The sequence below is a fragment of the Elgaria multicarinata genome, chromosome 9 (genome assembly GCF_023053635.1).
Source record: "Elgaria multicarinata webbii isolate HBS135686 ecotype San Diego chromosome 9, rElgMul1.1.pri, whole genome shotgun sequence".
NCBI classification, from domain to species: domain Eukaryota; kingdom Metazoa; phylum Chordata; class Lepidosauria; order Squamata; family Anguidae; genus Elgaria; species Elgaria multicarinata.
In genome coordinates, this window is record NC_086179.1 from 49790227 (window position 1) to 49813249 (window position 23023).

Sequence of the window (23023 nt, forward strand, 5' to 3'; positions counted from 1 at the left end):
CATATAATCCATTTAAATGAATCGCAAAAGAATGAGTGACTTGGCATACATAAACGATATCTCCGCAAGCGGCTTCCTCCACTAAACCGGACAACAAGAATTCCCTTTCATAAATAACCCAAGCCCAAATTAATGAAATCCAAGAAATACATCCCAAAGTTCTCAACATACCATCTTTGCCTGTTTGAAATTTCCAATTAGACAAGTGGGCAGAGATGCCTGTGAAGATTGCTGGACTCAGGACTAGAAATGAGCTTTTGGGGCTCAGTACTGCTCACCCCAAAGAAGTAGTGGCCATTAGAAGTCCACAACTTAAAATCCAGGCTGGAGAACATTTCTCAATATAATCTTCCTTTGAAGAGCTCATACTGGGAAAACTGGACCTGAGAGTAGGGAGCCCAACGATCCACCATGGGGAGGACGGAATTTTGCCCTCTAGTCCGACTTTTCACAGGATCAGCTCTTCACAGCAGCCTCATTCTTTTCTTCCCTGCTTTTCTTCTTGTTGTTTATTCGTTCAGTCGTTTCCGACTCTTCGTGACTTCATGGACCAGCCCACGCCAGAGCTTTCTGTCGGCCGTTGCCACCCCTAGCTCCCCCAAGGTCAAGTCTGTCACCTCCAGAATATCATCCATCCATCTTGCCCTTGGTCGGCCCCTCTTCCTTTTGCCTTCCACTTTCCCTAGCATCAGCCTCTTCTCCAGGGTATCCTGTCTTCTCATTATGTGGCCAAAGTACTTCAGTTTTGCCTTTAATACCATTCCCTCAAGTGAGCAGTCTGGCTTTATTTCCTGGAGTATGGACTGGTTTGATCTTTCTAGTGAACTGTATTAAACAGCTGTGCACAAGTATATTGGTCTCCCATCTGTGGGGCACCCTTTCAACTGAAGCCACCACCACCCCCATGGAGGGTGGGCTTTTATCCCCCACCCCAGCTTTCCCAGAGGAAGCTCTTCAAATCAGTCCACCAGCAAAGCAACAAAGATGGTTCACCGTTGTTTTGTTTGGGGCTGTTTCAAAAACATGACCTCAGGAACACTTAGTGAATCTGGATTGGGTTGGCAATAAACAGATCTATAGATGATTTGAACTGTTCCATATTATTAAGAAGCAAGACAAGGAAACAATAATGGTGAGTATATAATACCCTTGCAACTCAAAACGAACAAACAAACAAACAAAACCCCAGTGCTTATATTCAGCTTACCGACAAAGGTCATTCATACAGCTTGAAATATAGGGGTAAGGATCTATGCTTTGGTGGCAGCTTAGAAAAGGAAACTGTAAGAGTATTTGGCACTTGAAGTAGATGTTCTGTGCAGAGAAGAATACAGAAGATTATTAATGTATATATACTTCATTAGATAGCCATGACCTAATAACCTTCCCTAAAGCGTGTAAGATTTTCACTATAACCTTTCAATTGTTGTTAATTACATTTCAAATACTGTCCCTTCTCAAAAAAAATTGACTTAGCAACATGTGTTCAAGTAAGAAATAAAGCAACAGAGAACATTTTCCTTGGGAGGTCTCAATTCTAGAGACAGCAAAAACGGAAAATAAATTGTAGTTTAATTTGGCAATAGAATCAGCTACAGTCCAATGCACTGTATACCTTAGCAAGTAAGCATGTCAAAACTACTCCTCTTCTAGCTTTGTTACATTCCTGAAAAAATATTGAAGGATTATTTGCCCCTGAACTGCTGATAATCAGATTAAACTTCTTGGTCCAACCTACTTACCAATGTCAATGTGTTCTCCCATATGAGGGTTCACTCAGATGTAGACCTATATGTTGTATTATGACTAAAGCAACAACTTAAAATCTAAATAACTATCATTAATTCTGATAACTGCATAAAAACATACACACTTTTGTGTTTCCTTGTAGCTTATGTTTCATTGTATTGAATTTAAAATACAATTGCGTGGGAGGATTTAGAGAAGGTGTCATCCGAATGGATGATAGGTAGACAACTAGACATTTTCCATAACTTGGATCCTGAGAACTGCAAGTGGAAGGAAGCCGACAAAAGGAAGCTTTCCCTTCCCATTCTTCACTCTGCAGTTCCCTGTATAAACACCCTGAAAAAGGCAACCGAAAGGATCAACCGGGCAACTGAAAGGACTGGAGCAACTCCCCTGTGAGGAAAGGTTTTAGTATTTGGGGCTTTACAGCTTAGAGGAAAAAAGGCGAGTAAGAAGGGACATGGTAGATGTGTATCAAGTTATGCACAATGTGGAAAAAAGTAGATAGGGAAGTGTTTTCTCTCTCTTTCATAATACTAGAATGCAGGGTCATCTAGTGAGGCTAAATGGTGGGAGATTCAGGACAGGGAAAAGGAAGTACTTCCTTGCATAGTTCATAGCTAAACTATGGAATTCTCCACCACAAGATGTAGTGATGGCCACCAACTTGGATGGCTTTAAAAGGGTGTGTGTGAAGAAATTCATGGAATGTAAGGCTTCTAGTTATGATAGCAGTATGCTTCTGAATACATGTTGCTGGCAAACACTTGTGGGAGAGTGCAATTGGATGCATGTATTGCTTGTGGGCTTCCCATAGCCATCTGATTGGCCATTGGACAGAGTAGGCCTTTCTTATAATCCAACAAGGCTCTTAATATGTTCTTGAAAGCTTCTCTGGAGGATCTGGGGACCCTCCTGAATAGTGTAGGATGCTTCGCAAGGTGCCTCAGTCCAGTTTGGAGCAATTCCCCTTCCTGCTCTCACTCCCCATTCCATGCTGTTAAGGGCGATCCCCAGACCCTCCAGAGAAGCTTTTCAGGAGGCTCATGGAGAGGAGGAAAGAAGATGATAGTCCTTTTCCATGGCTCTCAGAATCAAAACATAAAGATAAATTTATTGGAAGCTATTCTATGAAATAGCAAACTAGCCACCTACCTCATAAGATTCTGTGTCAATGTTGCAGGGGCTAGGAAAATCAGAGGCAGTAGCTACACAAGTTGCATCCTCTGGGATTTGCACAGACCAACTGTTTGCAAATTTAGCAATATCTTCTTTATAGTCATCTATTGATGAACATAATTTTCCATAAGAGTAAGCGACATATTGCCAGCATACTGTAAATGTATATACATAGTACTGCAGTATTCGTTCACATACTCAAATAAGCCCTGTGCTTTTCAATTATGGAAAGTACTTTGTGGCTCCCTCCTATGTATTCATTGGATATATGGCCAGAACTACCCTCGACCCAAGTCATCAACAAGGTCATGTCAGACTGGTAGGCCACAATGAACCACTGGAAACCACCCATCTATCTCTTTCTATGTGCTTGGGGGCAGTTCTGTATTTAAACACACGAAATTGCTGCACAGAATACTTGAAGGGAATTGGAAATGAACAGGGAAATTGAGTTGCTATTTTATGTATTATCTTTACTTAGGATGCTGATAGAACATTAGAGGGGCAAATCTAATGGAAAAAGAAATGTCAGTCAAGGACAGGGGTGGGCAACTTGTGGCCATCCAGATGTTTTTGGAGTGCAACTCCCATCATCTCTTACCATTGATAATGCTGACTAAGGCTGATGGGAGTTGCACTCCAAAAACATCTGGAAGGCCCATGCCTGGTCTATGATTAGTTGCCTTAAAGTAACAGATGTAAGAATGGGCTTTATAGTTAAGAGAAGGAATGGCTTTCTCAACTAAGTATTAATATTAATCCCAAACTCATCCCCAAACACATTTAGAAAAACAGATTCAATATCCTTGTAATTACCCTGATAATTACTAGCAAACAGGATCCGAGAGATCTGTCTTCACAAATGATATGCCTGGGCTATTTTGCTTACCGTTTTGTATTAGGAGATCATCCAATGTGTCATTGTTATAATTTCCACACAGACCGCATGTCTTCCCCTTGTGTTCTTCAGTCAGCTTAATATAAATCCCAGAGTTTCCATCCCAAGCCAGGGAAAAGCCAAATGTAGTTTTCACCAGAATGTAATCTGCTAATCTCTCAATGAAAATATTTCCAATTGTTTGGGGCAAGGTCAACCTGGAAAAGCAAAACACATTCCAGTTCAAAGATGCCAAGTCAAGTGTAAGTCATGCTCTCTTTTTATCCATTTAAGCACAAAGAAATCTTTGCTTTTTCAAAAATGCAACCTTGGTACAAATAAAAATAAATATAGAAATTATCTTTTTATTTACATTACACAAGTTATAATAAAAATGTACCAGTTCAACCCCTTTCTCTTCCCATCATGCAAATCATAATGTTATTTAGATGTTGTTTCACATTGAAATATATATGTAAAAATGCTATAATTGAGAAAAATGACTTTCACACTTTAAACCATTCTTAACCCTATATTTCATACATCAAACATTTATCACACAATATCTAGAATATAACTGTATTAGTTGAAATAATTTAATCATTTTGGTCTTAATACTTTATTTTTGCTTATGAAAGAAATTACTTGAACTTTATTATTTACCTGATTCTACCCTTTCTTACTTCATGCCCCAGTATGAGTATTTCCTCCTGATTTGAGAAGAACAAGCTGATTGACCGCAAACAAGAATACACTGAACCAGCACACTGTGGGCTGTTATTGATCTTAAAGGGAAAGAAATAGACACACACACAAGTAACAAATCTATTCTTTGTTCATCATATGTTATGTAGAAATATCTGCGTTAGGTATCATGTCAGGTGCGTCACAATGCAGGTACATACAACGCTCTTTAAAAGCATAGAATGGGAAAGAGTTGTTTTCCATTTTGATTAATTTTATGGGAAGAAATCAAATCAAAATTCTGTGGCCTTCACAACCAATGATGCAGACATGTATTTTGCATTGAGGTATCTGTACCCAAGCAGAAAATATAGAATGAAAAGCAACAGCATCACTGTGTTTTTCTTTCTCTGCAATTTTTGACCTATGAGGCTAAAGTTGTTACCAACCCAAGGTTACTATTAAATTAATATTTAAACACAGACTTAAAAGCAATCTTAAAAGTTGTAACAACTTAAGATGGGGCATACTGTTATGTATGCTAGAATAACTTGACACAATATGACAGTACAACTGCAATGCTAGCAATATCAGAATGGAATTACTAGCAGATGTTAGGGATCAATGTGCTCTCTTATTTCAGATCTTCAGTATTCTAGGGCATTTTTCAATGGATATTTGATGCACTACTCATTTGATATTGTCTTTTGAATCTATGTTTATACATTAACAGAATCTAACACAGAATACATTAAATTAAGTAATCATGAACAACTCAAGGAAAAACCTGGTGGTTTATTGTTGTTGGGTTGTGAACTACAGGTTGTTCATAGTTAACAACCCATTATTAAACCACAGTGCCAGGTTTGCACTTAATGACAACTCACGATTCAACAACAACCCACAGTCTTTGATATTATTGGACACAGTTTGGCACATTTGATTAACCTAAATCAAGCCTACATTTCTTTCTCCTTCCTTTTTTGTCATTTTAGATTAGCTGTGAGGTCTCAGGTCCAAATAGTTAATTTTTAATCGACCAGTCAATTATGTGTGCCTCAACTCACAAAACCTGAATATGTATGCAGATACAGGAACACACATGCTTTTTCTTTCCATTCCGTATATCTATGCCAGCTTAGTTGGGATCAGTGCAGAATAACTACAGAGGAGTCTGTCACAGGAAATGGAAGGAAAGAGTACACTTACATTTCATACTGTTTTCACTTCCCCCTTCATCCAAATTCCCAGTCTTACCCACACAGTGTATTGAGGCTCTGGATCACTGCAGTCTTTCACAAAAATGTACGAGCAATTTCCCGGGAAGTAATAGTAGATGCCATCAAATGTTTCAAAGTGATGCTGCCCCCATGATTTGCAAATTCCATCTCTGTCTTTGCCAGCATTAGGAACTAGAGAGAGCAAAGTATTGTTTTCCAAGTGAAGCAACAGAAGCCAACCTGGCAATAGCAACACAGCCCATTTCAAATGTATTCATATAGAACTTTTTAAAAGCGATGCATTAGAAATTCCAGTTATAAACATGAATGATCCAAAAGTCAGAAAATATGGATAATCACAATCCAAAGAATTAATTTGCCATCAAGTTAGGGAACCATATGCATAGGCTGGGTTTCCTTTGAGGATTTCCTTACAATAGCGCTCACTCCCAAAGAGGCAAGTCACTGTTCAGCTTGCCTCTTTAGGTAGGGGAGCTATTGCAGTAAAAATATCTAGGAAAGTTCCAACACTAGTAAAAGAAAGTTGTATTACCTTGCATATAAATTCTGTCTTTGGTTTGCAGCCTAAAACATGGATTCAGGATGGAACAAAAGCTACAGAATAAAAGAAATTTCACTTCTCCCATCACAATACAGCAGAGAGGAGAAACAGCACACATACTGAATGTTGCTCAAGTTCAAAATTCATAAGGAGATATTAAATCTAAGTGCACCTCGTTTGCACCAAAGTCACATAAATTTCAATGAGATTTATATATATATATATATATATATATACACACACACACACACACACACACACACACACACACACACACACATACATTCCGCATGCTGAATTGTCTGGTTATTAATATAAGAATGTAAAGAGCTTAAATAAAGAGACCCAAAGAAGCCAAAGCCACAGATAATCCTCCAATTTTTTCAAAGGATCTTCATGGCAGAGACATTTGGAGACATGTCATATTATGGTGAGAGGTTAAACCTAGATCATTAAAATAGTAGGACACAGAAACACGTTTGCAATATACGTCCAATAAAACTGTTGGAAACAACTTGCCAAGGCATTATATGTGCTATTTCAACAAACTAGGTTTAATCTCTCACCTTCAAACAAAACTCATTTCCTGAAACTATGATGGATACTCACCAGTTTGGCACCGTTCTCCTTGTGCCTGGAATGTCTCACAGTCGCAGACTCCTGCCTCTGTGCAAACTGCTCCATTAAGGCAATCCTGAAGGCAAGAACCTGCACAGCAAAAACAGCCAGCCTCTCGTGAGCACCAGAACTGGATTCCCATCCTAAGGGCACAATCCTATGCATGTTTAGACCAAAAGAAAAGTCCTACAACTCCCAGCATCCCCCAACCAGTGGGAGCCAAACATATCTAGCAGACTGCCTACTACCTAGCAGACCACCTTCCATTTATACATCCAGACAACAGTTACAATCTTCAAAGGAGATCTTGCTGGCTATTCCGAAACAAACGGAATGTCATCATGAAGAACCTCAGTGGCAGGCCTTCTCTGTAGCGGCACCCACCCTCTGGAAAATCCTCCCTCGTGCAGTTCGGGAGGAGGAAAATGTAACATCCTTTAAACGCCTCCTGAAAATATACTTCTTTACACAGGCTGTCCCTGTACTGTAATTTATATGGTTTGACATTGCCCTTTTAAACTTTTAACATTTTAAATTTATTTGCATACTTGTTGATTTTTTAATGGTTTTAATTGTACACTGCCCAGAGAGCCTCAGCTAACAAGCAGTAAATAAATAAATAAATAAATAAATAAATAAATAAATAAATAAAGACCAAGTAGGGGAAGGTTGTTCTAGGTGATTTGGGTCACTCATGTTAAAGAAAATTGCACCCCTTAAATCACACTTGCACAAGTTGTAACCTCCCAAGTTGAATGCAGCCTACATATAGGACAGCCGGTAAAGGAGTCAATAAGCAGGGTTGGCTGTAACCATTAGACAAAGTGAGGTGTTGGCCTCAGGTAGTAGATACTGGGAGGCAGAGAGTTGCAGCAAGGCAGCTGGTTGAACTCCCCTTAGTTTTATGGATTAATGGATTGTTGTGTTTTTATTATAGGGTATACATTGGTATACTGCCCTGGAACCCACTTTGGTGTGTGAAAGATGGCCTAAATACTTTTTTAAAAAATAATAGTTGTACAACAGACCTAGCCTGCTGCTCTTGGGTGCCATAAAGGTTGCTTCCCAGATGCCACTATTGAAATGAGGTTCAATTGCCAATTCATTTGGTTTCTGTATGTCGAATGGGGAGTTGATTCTTGCTACCATAGTGGCAATGGGACAGCATTATCCATTGCATCTGAAGGCAGCAGGAAGATGTCCTTCACGGCAAGCAGTCAAATGTCTTGGGCCAGCTCTGTCAATAAGGGTGCAAGCCTATGCATGTTTAGACAGAAAAAGGTCCTGCAATTCCCAGCATGCTCCAGCTAGCATGACTGCCTCTGGGCATGCTGGGAGTTGTAGAACTTTTTCTGTCTATTAATATGCATAGGATTGCACCCTAAACCACCTGTTTTTCAGCTTGCCTAGGGCTATAAAAACAGGGGTTTGTCAATGCCTGATAGATGGGCTATATTCATCTTGGTGGATCTGCCTTAAATTAGCTGTTAACATTAAACTTATAGAATTGTTGGTAAGTTTTCCTATGTTTTTGGCCTGAGGTTTTGGTGGCTGTCTTCAGCTCTCTTAGTAATAGATTAAACAGAATTAAGTTGTACATAATTATATGGATATGGAGCATTTCACTAATCTCTTTTAATAGAGGCAGCAAAGTAATGATATGATACTGACCTTGTGATGAATTTTGAGTCTGAGAAAATGCCTCATGAATGGAAACCCCAGAGGAAACTGCAACAGTCTATAATAGAAACAGTAAGACAAAAGCAAATCATTCATGTCTATCTAAAGCGCTTAGTAGTGCAAATCAATGAAATGGATCCAGACTGAGTCCTGCTTAGAGTATGCCCATTGAAATCAATGGGACGTAAGTATTATCATGACTAAATTAGGTCTCATTAGTTTTAATAGGTCTATTCTAAGCATTACCAAGTTTGGATCCTACCCATTGTTTCTGATAACTGTACAAAAGAAGGTTAATATGTATTTTTACTGAAGTAAATGATCCTGAATTCATACAGAGATCACATTCAAGAGAAGCCCAAGGCGCCTAACCACTTGAACACTGGATATGTTGTAACAATGTCATTCTACTGAACATTGAAATAGAAAAATAGCAAGCTATGTGAGCAGTACTGAAAACAAATGCATTTAAAATTCATATGAAACACATGTTAGAATTTAGAATTCACTATCTGAAATAAACATGAAAAATAATTTAGAATTTTGTGCTAGAACACACTTATTTTTTCCTGGAATTCTTAAATTTGGAGGGAAACCTAATGTTTCATAAATACATGTATGAGTAGGATGAGTAGGATTTTTAGGGTTTCCTTGCACACTAAACAAACTATCTCAAGTTGAGTGAGCAAATTCCCCTTGCAAAACCTTACAGTACATTGCTTTTCATAAATCACTCGTCTGTTTCACTGATGGTCCTGAAGAGTCACCTAGTCCTTCACAAACTAGTGTTAGGAGTTAGATGGCTCACCCAGTTGGTAATCTTGTTTGTCTAATGGAGGAGCAGGTGCAGCGCAACATGAGAAAACACATGTGATGCAGGACATATGTGCTTATAGATTACAGACATAAGCCTACAGTGTGCAACTGTTTCCTCAGATGAATTCGTGGGCAGCCTTCATTAGGGAGATCAGTGGTGCCACTAGGGCCAGACCACAATGCCTAGGTTTGAGACAACCACCAAATGACTAACAGACAGGTGGTGATGGTGCAGGGCAAAGCTATAACAGACTATAAAGGAAAGGGCTGTGTCTGTTGGGGCCAATGAAGAGCTTGCCATTTTAAATTAAACTATTTCCCCAAGTATGTGGGTGGCAGTAAGCGGAGACCATCAGACACTGCCTTTGGGGATGTGGGGCCAATGAAGGGCTTGCCCCCCTCAGTGCTCCAGGCCCTCGTTGGCTGCACTGGATTAGTTCAGCTCACACCATTCTCAAGCTTGAGGAAATAGGTTAAGTTAAAAATGGTGTGCGGCTATAGCCTCAACTGACCAGAATAACATTTTTCTTCCCGACAACAACACAGGCAGCCCTAGACGGAGAAGTGTGCTGCTGCTGCTGTGTCTACCAACAGCTTAAAAGAAAAAGTGGGATAGGGAGTGGTGGCTCAAACCTTGCCAGGGCTCTGAAGGTTAATGACCCAGAACGATTGGTAGATGTTTCCTTAATGGGAGCTAAAGCTTAGAGAATAATTGAAGATCTGTCTTGAATGTTTTGATTGGGAGACGATTATCAGAGTTTGGAAGGTGATGCACCCTTTCAGCTGTGGGGAGGGGATGGTGTAAGGTAGGTGTGTAAAAGAGTAGCAGAAACACTCTTAGCCCAAATGAAGATGTTGTAAAAGCAAATGGCAGCTTCACAACAGCAAAGCTAGTATCTTGAAGCAAGAATGGAGGCCTCACAACAGTCAAGCCAGTGGCTTAAAAATATATAAATGGAGGCCTCACGGGAGTGAACCCATCTGCAGTTCAGTGAGTACCTTAAGGCAAAGTCTGAAACAGAACATCAGAACCACCATGAAGAATCTCAACATCTTCCAAGTGCAGCTGATGCAGAGTTTGACATCTCAACTCCTGGACTTCAGAGCCTTGCTTATTTAGCCAGTGCAGGGGCCCAGGGCTGACCAGAAAGCCAGGTTCCTACCCCCATTACTATCAACGAGATAACCAGGAGAAAACTATACATTAAAACTACCTTGAAACTGAGATTACAAGCCTGGTCAGTCTTCAGTAACCTCAGATGAAGTGAGGCACTGTAGCAGGGAGAACACTTTTCACAAGTACCAACATTGTCCTGGGAATCTATTGTAGAGCTGAGCAGAAGCTGTCACAAAAACACCAACATTTGAAGAAGAAAAAAAACAACCCAGCTCATCTACTGTTGCACGATTGTGCTTTTTGCCAAGCACTAACAAAATTTTGAGTCTTGTTCTTTGCTCTCACAAAAGAGATAACAGTGAAAGACCCCTTTTTCTGTTTGATGTGCGTCACTTAGCTTGTTGGGGGTGATTAATTCAAGAAGTGATTTGCAAAAAAAAAAAGGAATGAATGGCTGAATGCAGGTTTGCATTCTGAAAATGGCAGGAAAACAGGAAAGGAAAAGCTACTCCTCATCCATGCCTTGCTATTACCATTTCCATCCTGCTTTACAAAGACTTCATTGTAGAAGTAGCAAACTCCCCTTGTAGGCAGATGAGTGTCAGTGTGTGGGTTTTTCTTTTCTTCCTTTTGAGGTATAACCTACCTCGGCTGCTAAGAGATCTCTTTTCTGACGAGTTGCATTAAATTCATTCCTGGAAGAAAACAAAAACGATCTTGTATAATCAAAGGTCTCGGAGCAACCTGAATAAGCAAATTCCCACGAGAGAGGCGTTTCTCTCTGATTTCTCTCACTTTATCAAAGACACCTTTCTTGGGTTAACATTCTCTTTTTTTAAAAAAGAAAAGTTAACATTCACATTTGTTCCCCCTTTTCATTCTCTCCTTTGACAAAATACAAGAGCGCCACATTTTTGCTCGTGGATACAAACTGTTTAGTGCACATTTTAAATGTTAAGAGATATTCCTAGTTGGATATATTTCAGTTTGTAGAAAAGAAAAAAAATGAAGATATGATAGTTTTCAGGTATTGAATTTCCCCCTCCTGTTTTATCTGCTGAGAATAAGATCAAAGCAATGGATCTAAATAACAGGAATGATGACATATGTTAATCTTTGTCAGCTAGATACTCCTTGGGAGGCTTTTGTGCACATATCTAACTGGATGGGGAATTATGGGTGCAAATTGTCTTTTCAACCTGCAATTCCCCTGCTCGGTGCACCAACTGAACCTATGAGTGTATAGTCCTCTACAACAGAAACTGATTAGCACCAGGTCTTTGGAATGGGAGTTAAATTTAATGCCTTCACCTTTAAATAAGAGCCCTGAATGGGACTATTCAGCTAAGGGTATGCATAAATTTAAATTCAGGACCCTAATTATAAGAACAGTAATAAGCTGCCCATTGAATCATACAATCATAGAGTGGGAGGGGGCCTTCCAGGGCATTTAGCCCCTCTCTCCCCAATGCAAGAAATCCCCAACAAAACAAGAGCATACCTGACAGTGAGGGAGCACCACTCCCCACAGGTAATTAGTTCAGTTGGGAACACCCTTATGGGATATCCTCTACCTTGGGCAAGTTGTGAACTAGACAGTCTAATCAGGATCTGCCCAATTTTGGTTTTGTGAAATTAATTTTGAAATTCCATGATCTCAAAACCTAAATCTATTTCATCAACTAATGTAGAGAAGGAAATGGTGAAGTTCACAAGTGCTTTTTCATGAATATAAGGCACAATCCGATGCATGTTTAAGACAGAAAAAAAAAATCCTACAATTCCCAGCATTCCGCAGCGAGCATGGCTGGCTGGGGAATGCTGGGAATTGCAGGGCTTTTTTTCTATCTAAACATTCATAGGATTGCATCCTTAACTTTTATTTTTACAACTTGCATTCTGAAACTCGTATTAGAATTACATCTCACTGGCTTAGTCTTCAACGGTTTACTACTAGATCACCAAAGGGTTTTGCACTTCCTCGGTAACTATAGCATCATCTATAGCAATGGCTTTGCATGAAAATCAAAACTGGGGGCAACCATGGATGTTTTCCAAGATTAAAAAAAAAATGCAACTCAGCTCATCTACTGTTGCGTGATTGTTACAGTTACAACGGCTTTCCTGACCATAATTAGTCATCTAAATTATTTATATTGCACCCTTCATATTCCCTTTTTTATTCAAAAGTATACTAATTAATTGAAGGAAACCATATATTCACCAGTCTGGCTCATCTTGCTATATTCGAAGAATTTGGTATGATACCAGGAGAAAAAGAGCAGTATTTGTATTGATATCTACAAAATAGCCCATTTGCATTACCAAAGACTAAAATGCTGTATATTGTATTGATACTTCAACCATACGCCAGCATCCATTTAAACTTGCTTAGTTAAATCCTTTCAAATGTAGGATTTTTCTTCCCTGCTCAACCACCATGTAACAAAACCACATTCTTTCAAAGGTACATGAAAGTGTGCTCTATATACTGCATTTCTGCAATTATAAAAAAGGGCATCTTTCATTGAAAAAGGGCCTTTTTGATGGCTAATGCTCTGTAAATAATTGTTGACACTGTGAAAAAATGTTTAAAACATAATAGCTTGAAAACATTTTTTTTAATCAGAGTAGTGTTCCACATCCCAGCTGAATATGCAATCATATACCTGCAAATGAGGAATTCAAACTCACCTTGGAGTTCTTTTCAAAAGAGGTAATTCACAGACAAATCCTGTTAGATAAAAATAGGCAGAATCAATCTCTGTCTCTCTCTTCTTGTATCCTTTTCTATGGACTGAGCTCAGCAGACAGCCATTTATTGGAATTCCATTTTAAAAACAAGGATGAGTTGTGCTCTTTCAAAAAGGACTAACAAGATTTTTCAGTTGTATACAGATTAAATACTTCCCAAACGTAAGTGTTGTAGTTTGCTTTAATTTTTATGAGTCATAGAGGCATGTTCTTTGAAAAGATGGAAGCTGTTTAGAATTCAGAAATCCCCACATTCAAACGCATGAAGACAGTTGTGTAAACACAACACAATCCAAACCATGTTTAATTAGAAGTCACTGTGATTTCAATGTGACTTACATCTAAGTACTGGCGCTTAGGATGTAGCCACTGGACCGATGAAATACAAGACTTGGGCTCAAGTTTTGCAGTGATCTATGCACAATCCTTACAGGATTACGAATCCTTGCTAGGGAAAATTGACATTTTAATACTCTTTTTGGACCATGGATTTAGGCATCTGTTTCGGTCCCAGCCTATTGCATGTGAATCTATTGTTATAGACAATTTAGGTGTTTTTGTTTTTGCCATAAAGTAATGTGACTTAAATACTGCCTTAAATATTTTTCCAAACTAGATATCATTAGCATGGGTGATGGAAGCATCAGCAAATAATCTATACTTAATGAAACAAAATATTGATTCTAAAAGTTTCAACACATTGCAGATAAAAAGCATAATTCTTGAAGAAAGCTATACATTGCTCGGGGGGGGGGGGGCGGGAATCAATTTGTCCTCCAAGAAAGACTAGTAAATGTGCAGTACAAACGTATGCATGCTTACTCAAAAGTAAGCCCGTTTTCAATGGAGATTCTTCCTGGTAGGGGTGTTTACTATGCACACTTTCCTGGGTAAAACCCCATATAACACCGTGAGTTTGACTGCCGAGTAAACATGCATAGGATTGCATTGCAAGTCTTCTTTTCTGTACCAGAATCCCTCAATTTGGACCAACTTTTTATCAGCATCAAAGTCAACATTGGATTCAGAATAAATACTGAATAAAGTGGATTCTTCCATTTTTCTAAGTAATATAGTTTCTTCAGAGTAAAAAAAAATTCCTTCACAGTGATGTATTTAATAACATTCTATAAATGAGTTGCAGTAAAAAAACAAAACAAAAACTTACCTTCCAAGGAAAACAACAAAAAATGAACCCAAAATATGTTCCACGGTATCATGAAATTGACTTTTCTCACAATGTTCATTTCAAGGTAGCTTCTTAATATGAAGTGTCCAGATTGGTGCCCTTAACTATGATGGCATCTTAAAAGTTAATGTTCTTCGTGGGGTCCTTGCAAATTTGATAAACTAAGTGAAATAGAAAGGGAAAAGACACACAATGGAGCTTGCTTGCCGCACTCAGTATTTTAGAGCTTTGGATATGCTGCATACGTTTTGGCTGGTTTTCTCTCATTAGTAATGCATGGAAGCTCCCTACCTGAGCCAGTATTAGTTACATGAGACCCTACGTTCCTACTCCTCTTTTGGACTGAATCAACCCTTTATAACGCTTGGGGACAGTGACACAGAAAGAAATCGTGCTGTGCCATGATACTTTTGAGAGATCATTTTGCATCTGTCTGCTTTCAAGCCTGCACTGATCAAGATTTTCTGTCTCCTCCCACCCCCAAATTTTCACTTTTCAAACATTCAACAATATTTTTGTTTTTGCTGTATGGGCATTTTAATAGCAAGGGCGACTATTCGCTTTAGGTATGTATCCATTTGTAACAGCCTTATTCCATGTTTTAAAACATGAATGTGGTTGTCTTGCATTTGAGAATTCTGAACACACAAGTAATCTGGAAAAAAACAGCATCACATTTTTGCTGCTTATTTTCCTCCCATTCTTTCCCTACAGAATGTTGATAGACGTATCTGGGATGTTTTGGTTTGAACTTGTTTTGGTTTTATTATTACTTTTACATTGTTAGGCATATTTGGAATCTACACAAATGAAAGGTGGGTAGAAGTATTTTTATAATAAAAAATAAGAATCTCATTCTGGTGTATGTCAAGCAAATCATTTAACTAGTTACTGAGCAGGTTGAAATCACTTCAGAGATGTAACCATATCAAACACCTGATCATTATTTTGGTCAGAATTCAATGTCCCACAAAAATGCTGCAAGAGTGTTGTCCATTAGAACATGAAAGAGCTGTACTGGATCAGCTCAAGGGTCCATCTAGTCCAGCATTCTGTTCAGTTGCCAACCCGCTCTCAACCAAGAACACACAAATGAACAGCACCCTCCCACCCATGTTCCCCAGCAACTGGTGTACATAGGCATACTGCCTGATACTAGTGGTAGCATAGCCAGCAGGACTCTCTCCTCCAGGAAATTGTATAACTCCCTTTTAAAGCCATCCAAATTGGTGGCCATCACTATACATTGTGGGAGCAAATTCCCTAGTTTTAACTACCGTATGCACTATGTGAAGTACTTCATTTGTTCTGAATCTCCCACCAATCAGTTTCATGGGATAACTGAGTTCTAGTATTATGAGGGAGAAAAGTGTCTCCCTATTCATTCTCCACACCATGCATAATTTTCATACCTGTCATGTCTCCTCTTACCCTCTTTTTTTCCAAGCGAAGTTGTGTAAGGGCGGTATGATATTGGCAGTTTTATTCTCTTCCTAATCAAAAGTGGGAGGGGGTGAAGTGAGAGGAATGTGTTTGAAGTTCACCCCTTGAACATACTGCTAAAGTATTCTAATTTTACATAACACTTGTGTCATCCCCCAACCCCACAAAATTTGGGAAACTTCGTTTTATGGGATGTCATAGAAATCTGCTAGTTTAAGAAAAATGTCAAAAGAAGCCCTCAACATTTTATCACCAATTCTGACTTAATTCAGTTAGACATTATGAAATGCAAGTAGTTGTGATGTTACAAGATTCTATTTATTTGGACAAACATTACTCCATTGTTCTTTAGAGGAAACTATAAGCAGGGCTGAGAAGATGTTTCAATGATTTGGTGTGTTGCATAATATTTAATAAGTATGGTATACCAAGTTGTGAAAGCTCAAAGTGTTCGTGGATACTATGTGGTGTACAGAAGTTGATGGGCAAATTAGAGTAACATCACTATTTTACAGTGCTCTGTAATCCAATGTATGCTAAATTAGAATTAAATCCCATTGTGTTCAGTTGGATTTTTTTTCAATTGGATTTAGCACTGAATCTAGTGGAGTTTGCTTCCAAAGACGCAGTAAGATAAGGCTGCATATTTTGAGGACTGAATTACCTTGTACAGCTGAAGACTAAGTGGGTGCAAGAATAAAAGGTTTTATTTTTAATCAAATGAAGTATTGAGCAAAGAACATACCTACATAGATAAGACCAAACTTAACCCCTTTCAAAAACAATATGCAGTTTTCCATACCTGCATTAGGTTTCAAATGTACAAGGACAGATTACTATCTAAATGCCAATTCATACAAGCTTTGTTCTTTCACACTAATTGAAGGTACAAAACTGCACAAATAAAGGCTAGTGCAGCCTTCTCCAATCTGGTACCAGATGTATTGAACTGCAACACCCATCAGTATAGCCAGGGATGATTGGAGTTGCAGCCCAGCACATCTGGAAGGCACCACGTTGGGGAAGGCTGAATTAGTGTGAACTGTGTATAGATGTGGGGAGATGGTGGCCATCTCAGTCATCACAGCTGTATTACTTCTACTGGTCACAAACAGAAATAATTCTAAGCTCACCAATTGTTTAGCTTTGCGATCCTATACATACTTTCTTGGGAGAAGGTTTCACTGAATTCTATGAGACTTACTTCTGAATAGACATGCATAAGATTGTATTAGCATTTTTGGTACTTCTGGAACACTTTACCCAGTTCTGTGTCACTCAGACACATAAAAAGGGCAAGCGTTAGGAATGAGAAGACAGGCTTCAACAATCCCATGCCTTGCATCTATAGCAAGTCCTTTATAAGGACATTATAATAACAGATGGGGCAAAATGTTAGTAGGTCCCTCTTCAACAGGATGGAATACAAATCTTAAAAATAGAGATGGCCTCATTCATGCTACGGGTGCATCCTGTAACCCTAAAATATGGACAGTGTTCTTCTCAAACATCCCAAATATGCAGAGAATTCAAGCACACAGTTTTCAAACAAACAAAATGTAAGAATTAAATTTCGCCATCTTTATTTAAAGACTGAAATGCAGTTTTCTTTAACGGTAAGACTTCTGGTAACGTGCACGAGCACCAGGTCCACCAAACTTCTTGGACTCACAACGACGAGGATCAGCAACCAAAAGGGTCCGATCATACTGGATGAGGATATCCTTTATCTCCTTCTTGGAAGCTTCATCAACATCTGAGGTAAACAAAACAGTATTTGTGTTAAATTTCAAACCCTTCACTTATATTCAATGCTGGATGTAGCTCAAAAATGGATAATTTGGTACCAGGATCACTGGAAAAAAGCTTGTAGGTTGCACAAGAATCATTAAGCATCATGAGTCCTATAAATTGCCACCCCATGCAGCTTGTGTTTATACATTTCAAAAATAGCCAAAAATAAAAGTTAATTAAAACTTACATTTCTGATAGTAAGCCACCAATGCTTTCGAAATAGACTGACGAATTGCTGTAGAGAGAAATAACAAATTAGTAGCATGAAACGTAAGTTAAAATAAAAGCTATAGTTAGCTAGGTGACAGTGATCCTAACTGTGGGGCTTTGGGGGTTAATACCTTTTAGATGAGTATGCATATCCTTGCACATATGCATGTACATATTTATAGGGGGGGAAACAGATATAAGAGGAAGTGAATAGAACTCTAGAATTATTAAATATTTTTACAACATCTAAAATCGTCATGTGTGCATCAAGAATAAGGTACTATGAGCATTTTAGGATTTAGTTAATATATCTAAACTAATTCCCACCCTATCTCAACACGAATAAACATACATATCATACCGTATATCTGTGCTACATGACCACCACCCTTCACACGGACTCTGATGTCAACTCCTGCAAAGCGCTCTTTGCCCAAAAGGAGAACTGGTTCAAGCAGCTAAAGAAAAAAAAAATTTAGTTATAAACTGCTTAATTAGTCATGAGTTCATTATAGTTATTCTAGTTGTTACAGTGTGCTGCTAGAGGATCCACAAAGCATTATTTTTCAAGACAGTTTAAAAAATATCAAAAGTATTCTCTATATACTACCAGCACATCATTATTAGGCTATATCTATTAACTTTATGAAAGATGGATAGCTAATAATGCAATGCTACTAATACAACCCTATGCATATTTAATCAGAAGCCCCACTGTGTTCAAACTTAAACTTCCTAGGAGTGAGTCCCTTTGAACACAATGATGGTTCTGAGAAAACATGGATAAGATAGTGATTGTAGTATTTCAGTGAATTATTGCACTTTTAATCTGCAATTGTTACAGCATTACCAAGAATAAGCACACCACTGTACCAGTGCTAAAGTGACAGGCCTGCTCCAGTGGCTGCTAGAAAGTAATGCTAGTGAATATCAGAAATCACGTCTTCTTCATATGTGAAAAACGTGTGAATATATTTAACTTCCCCCCCTCCCCCAATACTAAGCAAATTTATCGAGTAGTAATTCAAAACCTACTTTAAGAAGCTTAGAAAGCAATCCTATTGCCACTAGACAGCATCTAGGAGGGAGCCATAGGTTTTTTCAGATACTTTTCAGAGATGGTGCTCCAACCTTCATCCCAAGAGTCTGAGCCAGCATGGAGAGAATCGAGCTGGCTGCCTCTATGAGCTTACAAATGAAGGGAAAGGGGGTGTGCTGGTGGGCAGGGCTTACGCCATACCACCACCCCGCCAATGCCTCAGTAAGAGCTAAAAAGACCTGTCTAGTGAAAATTGCAGAGCGGGAGGAGTACAAGTAAGATTGTGCCCTTAGTGTAATAGTTGTCCTTCTATGTGGAACTAGGTCCCATTTAACTCCATAACCAAGTCAGTAAACTAGCTTTAAAAAAATATGTAATGGGAGCTGTCAACTACAAGTATTGATTTGTTGTTGTTTATTCGTTCAGTCGTTTCCGACTCTTCGTGACTTCATGGACCAGCCCACGCCAGAGCTTTCTGTCGGCTGTCGCCACCCCCTGATGGGATTAAATTTTTAAAAATACATTTTATGTCTAAAAATAATCAATTTTATGCTCCTAAATTGAAAATAACAATAACAACTTACTTTGTACTGGAGAGTTCTGGGCTCTATCATTTCCAGGGGTCTTCCATTGACTTTAATGAGGCCATTTCCTCTTTTGCAGTGAGCAACTGCAGTAGCAGTTTTCTAAGATAAAATGTAAAAAAATTTAAAATCACAACTTTAGTTGAGTAACTGCATGAGCAATATCATATATGCATTCACCATTTAAAAATAGGATTCTAAAATATTCTCCTGTACACAGCACTCTTTTAACTTAAGAGCTCTCCCTTATTGTTTTATTATGATTCTATTATAACGTAAGCCTATGCGTCAGGGTTCTGCTATTTTACTGTTTTACTCTATACAGCACCATGTACACTGATGGTGCTATATTAGTAATAATAATAATATAGATCTCGCCACTACTGAAACTACTTTCAATTGCAGTTAGATGTTATAATTCAATGAAGCTTCTGCTACTCACACATTCTATCATATCCCATACTCTTTTCTTGCCAGGCACCGTTAGGCGAGTTACTTTTAAAAATGGTCTAGGTGCAAATATCACTCAGGGGCAACTCCAAAAGAAGTTTATTTTGTGAGAGGCCATTATTACGGGAGCAACAGCTTAATCCTTTATTTGGCAACACCAAAATATGCTTTGGCTGTGGGAGCAAATGGGAAATATTTGGGATGAGCAACACTACATCTCAGCCACAAGAACATCAGAAACTGCCCTGTACTGAATGGCAGCAGCCTTTCAGGGCTTCAGGCAGGTGTTTGCCGTCCCTACTCAGAGTTGCTGGGCTTTGAACAAGGACATTTTGCATGGGAAGCACTAAGTTAAGGTTGAAAATACTTCCCAACCACCAACCGGGGAAAAGCCTTCCTTACAGGATGTGTTGGGCCTAGAGGCAACGCGGGAAAAGCCCCTCTCGCTATGCACGCCAGCAAGGACAGAAGTCATCATCGCTAGCTGCAATGGAAACACTGCACGTGTGGTAGAAGGCAGGCGGGGAGCGGGGAGAAAGTATCTCACGCTGGCTTTCAGAGGAGCGCGAGATGACTGAACCAGATTCACTAAAGCCAAACTTCTCCAACCTGGTGCCCGCCAGATGTATTGGATTACAACACCCAGCATCCCCCAGCCAGCCTGGAGTCGTAGCCCAACACATCTGGAGGGTACCGGGTTAGGGGAAGGCAGCGCTCCACACAAGCCGCGTGGAGAAACGTGGCTGAGAGGACTATGACGCGCACAGAAAACACGAGTCAGCCGCTCCGTCTGGATCCGGGGAAGGCAGGCGAAGCCTCCAACGGCCACGTCGGGCTCCCACCATCGCCCCCGGTTCCTCTTCAGGCCCCGGTGAGAGAGAAAGGAACTAGGCCCAGAGCCACGCGAGCCTCACCTTCCTGCCGAAAACCTGGACGCTCTGGAGGGGTCCCTTAGCCGGCATGGCGCCTGAGGTAGAGAGAAAGAAAGAAGCACAGAGAGGGTGAGTGAGCAGCTCGGGAGCCCCGTGGATAAAAGGCGCGGGCGGGCAGGAACCGGAGCCGGCCGGAGACTCACCTACCGTGAGCGAGAGCAGTCGTGAAAGGAAGAACAGGGTTTCCCAAGGCACCCTCGCAGGGGCTGGCTCGGCCGCAAAGCTTAGCACGTCATTTCCGGAAGCGCGACATCGCGCGCTTTCCGGCAGGGCTGGGCGGGCAGGTTTCTGTTCTGTCTTTGCTCTGCGACGCGCTTGGGGGAAATGGTGGTGCTCGCGTTAGTAGTAACAGAGGGGCTTGCTTACACACGTCTGTAAATGCGTAAACTATGTTCACACGTTTATCTCTCCTGTGCATGTGTACAAGAGGTGGCAGAGTGTGGTCATGTGCCTTCATCACATCTCAGGGCATTTAATGTATACTTTTCCGTACGCAAGGAATTGATAACGCTCCCATTTGTCTCAGGATGTGTGAAGAAGTGGTCTTGGAGGACACGCAGACTGATAAAACTATGAAGTATGTTTGCCTATTCGCTTAACAGCTATTCCCATCTGCATTTGACATTTGGTAATCATGCTACAACAGCCTTCCCCAACTTGGTGTGCTCCAGGTGTTTTGGACTACAAATCCCAGCATTCCTGATCATTGGCCATGCTTGCTGAGGCTGATAGGAGTTGAAGTCCCAAAAACATTTGGCGCACTACATCCTTCTTCCCCACCACAGATTGTGGAATATAATTGGAATTATATCCAAAATAAATCTTATTGGTTATAGTGGGATGTACTTCTAAATACGTTTGGTTAGGGGTTTCATACAACTTTACTCATGTCTTCTGTTATTTTCTTATTTTTCTTTTGTTCTGCCTACCTGTGTGCTCCTAAGGTTGGAAACAAATCCAAGTTACAACTGGATTTGATATTTTCAAAAATGGGGGAATCACTCCTTATGTGTGTTTGCCCCAATGGTCCTACATAGAACCAGAAACCTGCATGACACCAACAGTTCAATCCAGGGGTGGGCAACACATGGCCCGTGGGCCATATAGTCACCCAGGTGGGGGTTTATGGCCCTCACTGTATTCTGTTTCTCCCAAGCCTACTGGGAAACCAGGTGTGTACTCCCTGAGTACTTTTCCTAGCAGTATCACTGAGTGTGCACTCGCACAGCCACTTCTGTTTATGGCTGAAGCAGGGGAAGAGTATGTCATCTGGAGGGTTCCATGCAGCCCACCAAGTCTCCAAAGTTCCCCACTCCTTGTCTAATCCATTTAAGTCTGCACCTCTTCCTCCACTCTGTCTTAAGACTCTGACCATTTACTCTCCATCGGCAGCCTTTTCCTCTTCCCACCCCACCCGCTTTTTGTAAAATCTTGCCTCATGAGGAGATCTAGATATCTTGAAAGCTCACCCACAATTTTGTGCATATTTGGTTGGTCCTAATAAAGGTATTTGGCTGTTTGGTTTTATGGCCAGGATAATAGCAACATTTTATACATTTTGTTATTACATCTATTCAGATCCAGAAGCCTCCTGTTTTATAATTTCTCCTCTTCCAATTATTATTCATTCCATGTTGAGAAACTAGTTTAACAAACTATCAGAATCTGTGTGCCACCTAGCGGTTATTTAATATACTTTCATGGATAAGCACAGCACAGGGAGAATACCACTATGGCCTTAACTTGTTTGCAAATGTTTCTAATGTCATTGTAGAAGGATGATCCAAATGTCTTGAATCTACTTTCAGGCAGGTTTCTGGGGAACTTAATCTACCTTAGATGAAGAAAACAGTCAGAAGTAATACAGCTCTATATATATTTACAAACCTTCCTTTATCATCTGTTTTCTTCCAGAGAAAGATTACGATTATTATAATAGCTGTCTGTTAGTTGTCTGAATTGTGAAACAGAGTAGTTTATTTATATTTATTTATTTATTACACTTATATACTGCCCCCATAGCCAGGGCTTTCTGGGCGGTTTACAGAAATAGTATCTTCTTTTGAACAACGAAACATATTATATATATATATATATATATATATATATATATATTATTATTATTA

At 39.7% G+C, this 23023-nt stretch overlaps 2 protein-coding genes across 3 annotated transcripts in view; both read right to left on the reverse strand.

Moving 5' to 3' along the window:
• The window catches only part of OTOGL (otogelin like), a 107113-nt gene extending 92610 nt beyond the window's left edge, over window positions 1–14503 (reverse strand). Inside the window, exons 1-11 of the mRNA XM_063134987.1 lie at window positions 14425–14503; window positions 13197–13236; window positions 11149–11197; window positions 10600–10728; window positions 8561–8627; window positions 6881–6979; window positions 5747–5901; window positions 4469–4590; window positions 3818–4023; window positions 2905–3032; window positions 1208–1314 (exon numbers count right to left, since the gene is read on the reverse strand). Of these exons, the coding sequence (XP_062991057.1) occupies window positions 1208–1314; window positions 2905–3032; window positions 3818–4023; window positions 4469–4590; window positions 5747–5901; window positions 6881–6979; window positions 8561–8627; window positions 10600–10728; window positions 11149–11197; window positions 13197–13236; window positions 14425–14503 (1181 nt within the window). The remainder of the gene's footprint in view (window positions 1–1207; window positions 1315–2904; window positions 3033–3817; window positions 4024–4468; window positions 4591–5746; window positions 5902–6880; window positions 6980–8560; window positions 8628–10599; window positions 10729–11148; window positions 11198–13196; window positions 13237–14424) is intronic.
• Window positions 14504–17448: 2945 nt separating this feature from the next.
• Window positions 17449–21073, reverse strand: RPS16 (ribosomal protein S16). 2 transcript variants are annotated; one of them, XM_063133842.1, is made up of 6 exons: window positions 21045–21073; window positions 20880–20932; window positions 19516–19617; window positions 18254–18350; window positions 17870–17917; window positions 17449–17644 (listed from the first exon to the last, which is right to left on the reverse strand). In XM_063133842.1, exons 2-6 carry the CDS (start codon window positions 20925–20927, stop codon window positions 17499–17501), a joined length of 441 nt encoding a protein of 146 aa, XP_062989912.1. In that variant the 5' UTR covers window positions 20928–20932; window positions 21045–21073; the 3' UTR covers window positions 17449–17498. The 2 variants fall into 2 exon arrangements, with proteins under 2 accessions (XP_062989912.1, XP_062989911.1); XM_063133841.1 differs by having other exon boundaries at window positions 21041–21065.
• Window positions 21074–23023: the final 1950 nt, after the last annotated feature.

Bases quoted from the DNA above. Each gene is read 5' to 3' on its own strand.
- RPS16 (XM_063133842.1), bottom strand. From the start codon at position 20,927: ATGCCGGCTAAGGGACCCCTCCAGAGCGTCCAGGTTTTCGGCAGGAAG. The intron at 19,618-20,879 runs GTGAGGCTCGCG...ATTTTATCTTAG, and splicing joins TCCAGGTTTTCGGCAGGAAG to AAAACTGCTACTGCAGTTGC. The intron at 18,351-19,515 runs GTAAGTTGTTAT...TTTTTTCTTTAG, and splicing joins CCAGAACTCTCCAGTACAAA to CTGCTTGAACCAGTTCTCCT.